General features: G+C 44.7%; 1 protein-coding gene across 3 annotated transcripts in view; it reads left to right on the top strand.

Annotated features, from left to right (window-relative positions):
- Window positions 1–12,921, top strand: part of KIF26A (kinesin family member 26A) — a 212,394-nt gene that overhangs the window by 187,928 nt on the left and 11,545 nt on the right. For all 3 annotated transcript variants that reach the window (XM_069207259.1, XM_069207257.1, XM_069207258.1), the window contains exons 8-12: window positions 1,622–1,884; window positions 2,126–2,309; window positions 2,563–2,722; window positions 6,148–6,310; window positions 9,521–12,872. In XM_069207259.1, the coding sequence (XP_069063360.1) occupies window positions 1,622–1,884; window positions 2,126–2,309; window positions 2,563–2,722; window positions 6,148–6,310; window positions 9,521–12,872 (4,122 nt within the window). The remainder of the gene's footprint in view (window positions 1–1,621; window positions 1,885–2,125; window positions 2,310–2,562; window positions 2,723–6,147; window positions 6,311–9,520; window positions 12,873–12,921) is intronic.

Here is a 12,921-nt window from a genome sequence, read left to right as displayed (position 1 = left end):
AAATGCAAGGAAAGAAGCAAACTGTCATCAAAGATAGTCACTCGAGAAAAACAAAATGTGGATTGTAATAAAAAATATAGCTAATTTTAGGCCGTATGTGTGAAAGGATTTTGTGATCACATACCATGGTATTCACAATATCACTGGTTTATGAGTGCAAAATCTCTTTTTGTAGTATACAAAACCCATTTTACGAGTTAGAAAAGGTTTTCCAACTTGTAAAATAGATTTTGCAACCCATACCTAATTGCAGTTTTGAAAAGGCGTCAAAAGGGCATTCCATCTAAATTACAATCCTATATGAAGTGTATCAAGGGTTTGCAGTCGCAGTATTGGTGGCAAACCATCGAATAGGTATTAACACCTCAAAGGTGGTGGTCACTGATACACAAAAGGGAAAATTCCCATTTGGGACCTGTATTAGTACCATCAGGTAGTGGATGCTGTGATCCAAAGGGCCACTTCCTGCTCCCCTTGATGTTTTTCCAAATGGGAATCTTTCGCTTTTTAAAAGGAGTATCCGTTTTTTGAAGGAGCACAGGCTAATGTATAAAAGAGTTTTCCTTTTGGAAATGCAAACATAAGGATTGTGTACTACTGTCCCTTGTGGGCCGCCATCCATGTGTCATAGGCTATCACAAGGAGTCACAAATTGCGGCATGCCTATTTAATATGCATTCGGCCGATCGTACTATGACCTCCTTGAGTGGTGGAATGATGACGATCTATTACTTAATAAGTTGCTTCACAAAATCAGAATTCATCTACAACAGGTAGGTGTGCAGTTTTTAACCACTTATTGCAAATGGAGTCAGAACTTCTGGTCCTATGATCTTTTTAGGTCCATACACAAATTCTGCACCTGGAACCTAGGATAATACTTGGATATTGCTATTGGGGAAAACGGTATTGCTTCTGCTTTACACTCTCCCCTAAAAGAATGAGAAATAACTTGTAACAATCAAGTCTACAATCAGTTTTCCGTATTTTCGTAGTTACCACTAGCTTTTAAGTTGGTCCTAACGGTAAATGATTTTCCATTACGTAGTGCCAGGAGTATTACATTTTAGCTGTATCATAAAATCACTTCACATCAGAATTTGATAAATAGGTTGTATTGTGGTTTTAATATCGACCTGTGCAAATATAATTCCCACAGTATGGACTACAACATATTGTCAAGGTAAGTCCATACGGGGAAGTATACACGTACTGTTCATAACGCCACATCTACTTACTTTGAAGACATGTTGATAGTCAATATCATGTATACGATAATTTGACAGGTCAATATTAAAACCGCAAAATAATGGTACAGCACCTGTAAATATGTAGGAATCCCTTTAGCACACCCTTATCCCATTGCAGCCCATTAAGATCAGGGTTTGAAAAGAGTAGTTTATAAAATAGAGTTTAAATAAATGAAATTTGGCTGTGCCACATGTAATGTTTTTCTTAGTGAATTAAGTGATAAAAACCAAGTAATAAAAGGAAGAGTTTAGGAAAGAATACATATTCACTCCTTAGAAAGACTGGGCAGAATCCGACTGAGTGAGTCAAAAGCCTTCCAAGGGACTGATTAGTGTGAGAATTGAACCTTCCACTTGTGTTCTCGTGGCAGGTAAAACCTACACCATGATGGGAAAGGACAGCTCCACACAAGGCCTTGGCGTTGTCCCCTGTGCAATCTCCTGGCTCTTCAAGCTGATCAACGAGCGCAAAGAAAAGGCCGGGACGCGCTTCTCCATCCGAGTGTCTGCGGTGGAGATCTGCGGCAAAGAAGAAAGCCTCAAGGACTTGCTCTCTGAAGTAGCCACCGGCAGCATGCAGGACGGCCAGTCCCCCGGGGTGTATCTGCGCGAGGACCCAATATGCGGAACGCAGGTATAGCGCCTATTAGAGCTAGCGCTCTGCTCAGCCTTCCCCGCCAATCCAATTTACCTTTCATCTGACAGCCCATTACCGCAACTTTTAAGATGGTAAATTGTTGGATTGCTTTTAATTTATAATCCATGCTCCCAGGGTGTCCATATTTGCTTTCCTTATCACCCAGGAGACCTAATCTGTTCGGTGGAAGTGCTCACCTCCAGCCTAATTAGTCGCCACTCTCTCATTCCTCCCCAAGCTTCAAAACCAAAGCGAGCTAAGAGCTCCCACGGCCGAGAAAGCCGCCTTCTTCCTTGACGCCGCGATTGCCGCCAGAAGCACGAGCCGGCCCGACTGTGATGAGGAGGAGAGACGGAATTCGCACATGCTCTTCACCCTCCACGTCTACCAGTACCGCATGGAAAAGAACGGCAAGGGAGGAAGTAGGTTGACCGCGCCCTCTTTCTGTTCAGGTCTCTGCTTTGTTGAAATGAAAAGGCCACAGCTGGACCACTGAGGCGCTTTGTGCTGTAATGCCTACTTTTTAGAGCCCCCCCACCTCCCGCCAAAGCTGGTTATTAATATTTCATTCTGGGTTCACCACCCCGCCCCATCCTGAATTCATTTGAATACGCTCTGCATGGGTAATCACACCCGTGCCCCGCTCTGAATGCATCTTTAATTTTGTTGTTTCAGTGTCAGGAGGGCGCAGCCGCCTGCATCTCATCGATCTGGGGAGCTGTGAGAAAGTGCTGAGTAAGAACAGGGACGGAGGAGGGGCGCTGTGCTTGTCTCTCTCAGCGCTCGGCAACGTCATTTTGGCCTTAGTTAATGGTGCAAAGCATGTACCATACAAGTAAGTGAACATAGTGGGCGCCATCTTAATTCAAACATTTCAAGAAGTCCTGGGCTTATGTGGTGAGGCTGTAGGTTGATAAAATAAATTATTACTATTACCAGTTCATGGGTGGGTAAATCCACTCAAGGCAGATTGCAGTGTTTGTGGTACTGCAGTTAGTGTTAGACATTTAGATCAGATCTTGGCCTGCCTGTGTGACCCATGTCTTTTCAGCCATAGATATCTTCTGTAAATAACCATTTTCATGTCATTTGTTAAAAAGTACATTTGCATTGTTTTGATAGATCTTTACCTATGGTCCTGATTTAGAGTTTGGTGAACGGGTTACTCTGCCACAAAAATAAATTTCTGCCACTGATATTGTAACATTTGCTTGTCCTCAGAGAGCAGCAGGAGCTTGAATCGAATCTAATCCTGTTTAACTAACTGGAGAAGTTATTTTGCAGCGCTTGTTAGTTCAGAGTTGGGTTTCCTTCTGTGTGTTCATTTCCTAGCTTAAGAAAGGACTAAGGGGGTCATTCCTACCCTGGCGGTCCGAGACCGCCAGGGTAGGGGACGGAGGAAGCACCGCCAACATGCTGGCGGTGCTTCTGGGGCTATTCTGACCGCGGCGGTAAAGCCGCGGTCAGAAAAGGGAAGCCGGTGATTTCCCGCCGGCTTCCCGCTGCCCCTGTGAATCCTCCACGGCGGCGCTGCAAGCAGCGCCGCCATGGGAATTCCGACCCCCTTCCCGCCAGCCTGGTTCTGGCGGTTTTCACCGCCAGAACCTGGCTGGCGGGAACGGGTGTCGTGGGGCCCCTGGGGGCCCCTGCAGTGCCCATGCCACTGGCATGGGCACTGCAGGGGCCCCCTAACAGGGCCCCACATTGATTTTCAGTGTCTGCTTGGCAGACACTGAAAACCGCGATGGGTGCAACTGCACCCGTCGCACACCAGCAACTCCGCCGGCTCCATTCGGAGCCGGCTTCCTCGTTGCTGTTGCTTTCCCACTGGGCGGGCGGGCGGCCTTTTGGCGGTCGCCCGCCAGCCCAGCGGGAAAGACAGAATGTCCGCCGCGGTCTTTTGACCGCGGTACGGTCTTCTGGCGGTTCCCGCCAGGCGGGCGGCGACCGCCGCCCGCCAAAGTAGGAATGACCGCCTTAAGTGGCTAATGTTTACATGTGACAGTTTCCTGAAAAGAGATCTTGTGGCACATCTGTACACCTGGGAACTTTTGTTTTACCAAATTTTCTTAGTCAACCAGAATTGAGTAACTCGCCTGATCAATAATTTTTCCAAAGGTTGTGGTGCCTTGCTTTTGTAGATCACTACTTCTATTCTGACTCATAATGGTTGGTAGCTGAAATCCCTAGCTTTCTGCAGATTTTGAAGATGGCCGAGGGGAACTAGTTGTCTTAGGCCAAACCTGGACCTAGCCCAGTGCTTAATTTGTAAATAAAAATTTGCCGGTGCCCAAAGCTTCCTTTTGAAACATAAGGCTGCTGCACTTAAATGTGCGAGCCATCTCGGGCCTCTTTAATCTTTTTGCAGACTCTCCCTGCCCCTTCAGCTCACTCTTGCAGCTTTCTGCTTTCTTCCTTTGTGACACTTTTTCGTTATTCTTTTCCTCCATGTTTCCCATATGTGTCTTTTGTTCACAGTAAATGCCTGATGCCGAAAACTAAGTGCTGGCCTTCAAAAATAAATGCCGGTGCCCACACCAGAAGCCACCAGCTCAAATAAAGAACCGACCTAGTCTAACCTAGATCTCACTCGTAGCTGCCACCCTTGGTGTCTCAGAAAGTTGTCTGGGAGTTCATCAGACAATGATTTCCAGCTCTTTAAATAGAAATATAGAAGTGTAGGTACTCATTCTTTAGAGCACCTGTTTGCTCCCCTGAGAAGTGCTGGTACTCTTCCATTAAATTCTATGCAGTGGCGCTGGGAAGTGCAGGTACTCTCCCTTTCAAATTAAAGAAGTGCTGGTACTTCATACTAGAAATTACCTGCCCATTTAAAGCACCTGTGATACCAAAATAGCTCTTCACCCTATGAAGCAGAGTAAGGGTGTATGGGCAGTGTAGTCGGGGAAGGCTGCCATATCTTCTAAATGCTGTTTCTTTAGGGGTGTGTGGACTTCACCCGCCACCCTCTTTATACAGTGGTTTTAACACCATGATCATCACTGCTTGAGAGACTTAAGTGTGACGTGCTCTCACTTGTTCAATTATGACCCTCATGACAGTAGAATAAGTGAGCATTTTTATAAACGAGGCCTTTAAATCAATGTGAAATTACTGAGCATTTCTACGAGGCGTGTGCGACCAGCCAGCAGTGAAATAATTAAAAGTGAAGGTGTAGAAGTGACTGGGTATTGGGATGGGCATGGCAGGTTTGTTGCTTTTTTGGTTTGCTCACCAACCTTCCTTGGTTGGTTATTGATGGACTGTTGCCGTTCTTCATGCTTGTCTTTTCTTCTTTCAAGTCATATTCCGATGAGCAGCGGCATAGATGTTTCTTTTTAATGGCTGTGAGTCCACAAACCCTACTGACTACCTCGAAATAGCTGAGAGAGCTTTTATACTTGGCGTTGTGCACATAGCATTTTTAGAACCCGTTCTGGGACCTCAGCATCAGATAGACCCTCTCCCTTTTGCTTGTCTATGTTTCACGGACTTTGCTCTTCTTATTTCTCCTTCGGCAAGATTCATCATTTCAATACCGCAGGCGTTTAGTTCTCACTCAGCTCCTTCACTTCTAGAAGATACTCCATTAATGATCCCTTGTTTTTCATGTCAACTTCAAACTGGGAAGAAATGCCCAGGTTAATCTTACAAATGTCACTGACATCCCGGGCTGTCATGTTTGTTAGTTCCTTCATGTTCTCACGCATCGATCCTGTCTTAAACCTAGGCATCTGCTCTTCTTTCCATTGTTGCAGTAGATACTCACAACCAGCTGTTCCAAGACACAGCTCCTCTTCAGTTTTCTTTAACCAGGTCCTAGAAGAAGGATTGATGGGTTGTTTGACTCTACGGGTAAAATAGCATTTTGTCTTTGGAGCTCTCCCCATTCTATAACAAAAAAGCCATTTGCAGACATTTTTATTGCATTATGCAGCGCTTCTATTTGTTGCCTAAGGCAGCTGCCTTACTCTGCCTTATGTGAGCAAAGGATGTGTTTTAAAGCCTCCATTTCATGCTCTGCCTGCTTTGTTGTGCTGGGGTCCTCCATTTTATGACACTCTCTAGCAGGTAATAAGATGTACCGATAATTATATTTTTAATTGAAGGGTGGGAAGCGGTATTACCTGGAACTGTTTTGCTTCCTATTATAAGACAATTTTGAAATTATTATGCATAATATTTAGTTGGACGAGCTGGCAAGCGTGTTAATGTTTTTCATACTCCCGTCATAGAATTAAGTTTGTGTTTCTTTTTTAGAGACAGCAAGTTAACTATGCTGTTGAGAGAATCGCTTGGCAACATAAACTGCAGAACAACCATGATTGCTCACATATCAGACTCTCCAGCAAATTATGCAGAAACACTCACCACCGTGCAGCTTGCATCACGAATTCACAGAATGAGGAAGAAGAAATCCAAGGTTAGTATATACATGAAAAGGACTTACTGATAACCAGCTAATTCTCAGTGTTTAGTTTATCACCTGAAGGCTAGAGGCTCTTGCTTTTATGTACACCTTCAAGCATCATTTTATGTTCTGCAGACATTCTTTAACCGGTGACGTCCTCCTAATTGTAGTTCATAATATTGCGGTCGAAATATCAACCCTTAGGTATATCATGACCATAATAATGACCCCAGAAATATCATCAAGGTACATTTACTATTTCTATCTCCACCATGTTTATATTTTGGAAGTTGATACTCTTGCCACGATATAGCTGCAGTTTAATATTTCAGTTGTAGTGTTGTGGTGCAACAACCTGATTTCCTGCCAAATGGTTTTGTATTTGACCAACAGCCTTATAGCTGTCCCTACCCCTGACTCTGCTCTTCATATATTCTTTAAAATGTCAGCCCCAAGCCCCAACACAGAACATAGGTGTCTGGTGGGTTGGTGAAAGTGTATGTGGTTGTTAAGTTATTCAGGTCCTGTTTTGTTGGGTTTTGTATGTGTGTATGAGAAGTTTGACTTGGCTGCGCTTGTGAATGGGGGGGGGGCAGTCAAGCGTCTTGTAGTGCGATGTAAAGTGTGTGCGGCATTGGAGGTCAAGTACGAGTTTTGCAGCAGTGTTCTGAAATGGTCTTGTGTTAGTGATGAGTTGTTTGGAGATTCTGGTAGAGAGGGTTGCCGCAGTCCAGCCTGCTGGTGATAAGTGCTTGCATGATGGTCCTTGTGGTGTTCTGAAGAAACCTTTTACTCATCTGTCGTACCATGCGTAGAATGTGGAAGCAGGAGGTGCACACTATGTTGACGTGAGCCGTCATGTTGAGCTTGTCATTTACTATAATCCCTAGATTTCTTGGGTGGTCTGTGGGTGTTCTTCCTAGCTCCCACGGCCATCAGGTGGAGTTCCATGAGGAGGACTTGTTGTCAAAGACTGACAAAGAGCTGCAGGCAGTTGGTTCATATCCAGTCTGCTCCCATGGTCATGCAGTTGGTGAAGTTGTTTCTAGTGGTGGTTGTCTTTTATGTCAGGGGGAGGATGAGAGTTGGATGTCATTGGCATAAGAGATGTCGGTGATGTGATTGGATAATGTTGGTGAGTGGTGCCATGTATATGTTGAAAAAGGTGGGGATAAGGAACAATCCCTGTGGGTCTCTGCATTTCAGTCTCTTGTTTTCTGATGTGAAGGGTGACAGCCTGACCCTTTGGGTTCTTCCCATTAGAGAGGAACACATCCATTTGAGAGCAGATCCCTGTATGCAATTTTTGTGTACTCTCCTACTGAGGGTGAAGTGATAGACAGTGTTGAAGGCCGTGGAGAGACTGTTTCTACTCAGTCCAGGATGATTTGAATGTTATCGGTTACCGTATTGAGTGCTGTTTCAGGCTTTAGAAGATGGAGAAGTTTGAGGTGGGTTGTGAGTTGCTTGTTGATGCCCTTCTCAATCATTATGGCTGGATAGGGAAGCAGGGTAATGGGTCAGAAGTTTCTCAGTTGATTCAGGTCGACTGTGGGCTTCTTAAGGATGGTGTTGATTTCTGCAAGTTTCCATTCATCTGGAAAAGTGGCGGATGTGATGGAGTTGCTGAAGATGTGAGTCAGGTTTTTGCTGATTGGTGATGTTGCCACGCTGTAGATATAGTGAGGTCATGTGTCCATTGGAGTCTCTGAGTTAATTGTCCACTTAATTGCTGCTGTGTTATTTCTGGTGAGGCTTGTCCATTCTGTGAGGTGTATGTCTTGGTTGGTGGTGGGTAGGTTAGCAATGAGCTCTCTGGTTTTGGGTTGGTGTGCAAAGTTGCTGTAGATTTTTGTAATTTTGCTGTGAAAGTAATTGGTTAGGTTGTCACAGAGTCATTGAGAGACAGTGATATGGTTGACAGTGATCATGGGCAAGGTGACAAGACATCCTTAACAATCAAAAAAACTTCCTTGCAGCTGTTGGAGCTTCCTTCGATAATGCCCACTAGTGATTTTTTTATTGATGTCTCTTATTTGTTGATGTTAGTGCCTGAGTGCATACTTAGTCCTGTCTGTGATATCGTGGCTGACTGTCCATTTCCTTTCTGGCTGTTTACAGTGTTGGTTGGTGTCTCAGAGGTCTTTGGTGTACCAGCTTGCCTGGTTTTTTGATCTATTAGGCTTGTTGGGTTTGGTGGGTCCAAAGGAGTCTGTCCGGTTCTTAATCCAGTTGTTGAAGTTGTTGATGTCCTTGTCAAGGTTGTCTACAGTGTGGCTAGGTTGATCCTTGTGAGGGTGCTGAGCTAGTCTGCGTCTGTGAGTTTTCCCCAGCTTCTGTTTGGAATACCTAGGCGGGGTGTTGACTTGAGGTGCATTGATGTAGAAGTGGATGATGGAGTAGTTTGTCCATGTGAGTGGTGTAGTGGGGTTGTATTTGATCCTGTCTCTTGTGATGAAGATGGGTCCAGTATTTGTCCTGTGGTATGTGTGGGGTCTGGGATGAGCTGGGTGAGCTTGATGTTGCTCAATCTTGCTAGGAGTGCTGTGCAGTAGAGATTGTTTTTATCTTCTGGGTGAAAGTTGAGGTCACCAATGAGAACGTAGTCTTTGGAGTTGTTGGTGTACGGAACGACCAAGTTGGTGATACGGTTAACATAGGTGGCTCGAAGTGTGGGTGATCGGTAGGCTAGGGTCCATTCAGGTTGAAGTTTTCAGAGATCTGCTTCATGAAGTGCAGCTGTTCCATGTACGGGATGGCATTTTCTGTGGATGTTATGCGTCGGCTTAGTCGCATTGATCAGTTGCATTAGGCTTGTGAAGGAAGTATGCAGGGATGCCCGGCTTCTGTTTGAGAGGCCTCAGGTTGATATTCAAAGAATACACAAACAATAGTAGTGCAGCAATAGCATACTTTGAACAGCCTTGAGTACAAGCTTTTCTTTTTATTCTGGAAAGCTTTCAAATATCTTCAAACATATGGCTTGTAGCATAGAACCCTGGATGTTCAACAAACTAAACACCGATTCCACCTGATAGCAGACGGAGTAAACCCAAAATACATTACATTACTGAATAGTTAGACCTGCAAATTATTGTGCGCCCTTAACAACTAGAGATAGCGTACTATAATGTGCTATGTAAATACAATCATTAGAATAAAATAATTCTTAAAAGTGCTTACTTTAGTTCTGTCTCACACATGCTCATTTATTTTTACTAGTATGCATCCAGTTCCTCTGGAGGAGAAAGTTCCTGTGAAGAAGGCCGCGCCAGAAGACCTCCTCACTTGAGACCATTCCATCCGAGAACCATAGCACTTGATCCTGATTTCCCTGCTCTGAGCTTATCCAGTGACCCCGATTACTCCTCTAGCAGTGAACAGTCATGTGACACTGTTATCTATGTTGGTCCCAATGGGGCTGCCTTGTCTGACCGAGAACTGACAGACAACGAAGGCCCTCCAGAGTTTGTTCCCATAATTCCTTCCCTCAACAGAAAAAGAAGCAAAGATAACTTTGCTGGGATTAGAAACTTTGATCAAGACCATTTTAAGTGCAACACCTTTGCTGAACTGCAGGAGAGGCTGGAGTGCATAGATGGGAGTGAGGAACCGGCTACATTCTCTTGTGAAGATTCGTCTGCCAGATCAAATTGCAGTAAATTCACAGAAAGCACAGAACTTGCACAATCTAAACTGGCAGAGAAGCCATTGCCTGGAGTGCACACACAAACTACATTACAGGACACCGTTCTCACAAGCAAAGGTCACAATATCCATGCTAGTGAAAACTCTCCACAAAATGGCATCTGTTATGTAACAAGCACATCTCCATCAAAAATGGAGCAAACCAAATCTGAAAGGAATGCAGTGGCTTTAATAGCTGACATAGACAGAGAAATCATCTCAGATGAATCAACAACAAACAACTGTTCACCCAGGACTCAAGAAATAACCAAATCATCCCCTGAGCCTGTAGTGAAAGAAAAAAACACATACATGAGGAGGCCTTTACCAAGCCCTGCTCCCCCTCCTCCACAAAAGAATGACTATGCAGTAAACCCCAGAGGTTATTCCGACCTATGCAGCAGCGGAACACGCACCCCTCCTGTTGGAATGAGCAAACAAATGGCAAATCATTCTGTGCACAATCCACTTGGTAGCAGCAAATCGTATCAGCCTGGGGCCATAGAGGTACACAGTTTTCACTCCGCACTGCGAGGTAAACGTTTTGAGCGTGACATTTTAACAACCACAGTGACTTTGCAGCAACCTGTGGAACTTAATGGAGAAGATGAACTTGTGTTTACAGTTGTTGAGGAACTTTCAATTGGTGGGATGTTGGACAACGGAAGGCCTACCAGTATTATTAGTTTCAACAGCGATTGCTCCCTCCAAGCCCTTGCCTCTGGATCTAGGCCAGTTAGTATTATTAGCAGTATTAACGATGAGTTTGATGCATATACCTCACAGATGGCTTCGTCGACTGGTGTAAACATAGGTATTGTTGTTCCTTTAGCAGAGGACCCATATGCCACTAGCAGCAGGCGTTCCTCAATAAGCTCCTGGCTGAGTGAAGTTAGCATTTGCACAATTGAAAGTGATGAAACTCAATTGTGTGAAAAATTTACTCCACATGATTCTCAAAAGCATTTATCTACTGTAGATGAATCTCTTAACTTGGATTCTACGATTGTAACAATAGCTCAGGCTTGTGCCCTGAAAAGTTCCCTGAACGATAGTGGATTTTGCTTTTCGGAAATGGACAATGATAGTATTGGTTCTGGTCAAGTATCCCCCAACACTAATAGCAACCCACGAAACTCAGAACCAACCAAAGCAACTCCTGGTAAACAAGTTTCATCTGTAAGTAATTCACCAAACAATGCTAAATCTACAAACTATCGCAATGCCCCCCGTAGAGAATCAATCCATTCTAGTCTTCCTCGCAAAACAAAATCTACCTCATCTGCAAGCCACAATAATCCCATGCTTCATTGTAACGAGTTGCAAATGCAGGAACATACATTTGATGATCCCTGGCTCATGCGCACTGATGTTCATTTTGATGCAAAATCTGAAGAGCGGCTGCTTTTACTACATTCATCCGCTTCAGGGAAATGCAATGAGCAGAAGCAACCAGCAAAAGTGGCCCAACATTTCAGTGGACCACCCAAAGCAGCGAAATCACAGACAATGCTTGCATGCTCTCAGCGGGTTGTAGATGGCTGTGAAGTGGCTAGCAAATCTTCACTCAAAAAATCCGATCCTCCAACGAAAATGCCGCAGCTGAGAAGAGGAGCAACTACTCTAGGTGTAATGCCAGTAACTCATAGTCGGTCGCAGACAGAAGCATCAAATAAGGAGAGCCAAGAAGCAACCTTCTCCACTGGGAGCCTGAAACACTGCACGGGAAAAAAGGTTCTGCCGCAGAAAACAAGCATGATACCCCGACCAAGTGGGATAACACCTCCGGCACCCCCTGTTCGGAAATCAAGCCTGGAACAAAAACAGATTGCTTTGCTGGGACATAGTGAAGGCAAAGTTGATGGGTTGGAGGCTGCTAGACCAGGTATGTCAAAATCAGAGGAAGAGGTACATTTACATGCTAGGACAGGAACTTGTTCGAATGAAGGGGCAGCTTGCAAGATGTACCCCAAGGGTGAGCAATCCTTTCCAAAAGCAACCTCAAGTTTAAAGACAAAGATGTCCAAATCAGAGGCTGCACATCACTCTAGTCATGTGTCTCTTGAAAGATGTGATAGTCTGACATCAGTTGGATCTAAAGCAAGTGTGAATCGGGAAAATGGTACTTCAAGTGTCAATAATAGGCAAGGACGGTCTGTACCGCGCCTAGGTGTACCACCAGTAGCCTACAGTGGGACATCTCCTCCAACACATATTCCACCTTGCCCTAATAAAGCTAGTCAAGGAAAAAGTATAAACAATCAGAAGGCTGGAGTAAATGCCAATAAAAACCGGGGACTATCCACGAATGGCTCAAAGAATCTCAGCTCCTCTGTAAAATCATTAAACCAGGTTGCAGCGAAAAATGCTGGGATTCCTCCAAGTGGGAAAACTGCTGCGAGGTCTGTGCAATGCGTTAATGGCAAGCCTGGCAGAGGAACTATTATGGGGACTAAACAGGCTATTAGAGCGGCCAACAGTCGTGTGAATGAACTGGTAGCAGGAAGTTCTGGTAAGAAGGTACATTTTAGAGGATCAACAGATTCTGACAGTGGGAATGACAGCGGCATTAACCTGTGTGATGAAATGTCACCAACTCCGGTACTGCCTTCTCCGTACAGCAAAATAACTGCACCAAGACGACCTCAGAGATACAGCAGTGGCCATGGAAGTGATAATAGCAGTGTTTTAAGTGGTGAGCTGCCCCCAGCAATGGGAAGGACTGCACTTTTCTACCACAGTGGCGGCAGCAGTGGCTATGAGAGTATGATCCGCGACAGCGAAGCTACTGGCAGTGCATCCTCTGCACACGATTCTATGAGTGAAAGTGGAATGTCATCATCTGGTCGTATGCGGACACTAAAGTCCCCCAAGAAAAGATCTACAGGTAAAAACTATGATTAGCATTCTATTCTGTTGGTGTGTTATATTTCTTA

The sequence above is a fragment of the Pleurodeles waltl genome, chromosome 9, assembly GCF_031143425.1.
Source record: "Pleurodeles waltl isolate 20211129_DDA chromosome 9, aPleWal1.hap1.20221129, whole genome shotgun sequence".
Taxonomy (NCBI): Eukaryota; Metazoa; Chordata; class Amphibia; order Caudata; family Salamandridae; genus Pleurodeles; species Pleurodeles waltl.
Note: the sequence above shows the minus strand (reverse complement) of the source record. Positions and strands in the feature narration are given on the sequence as shown.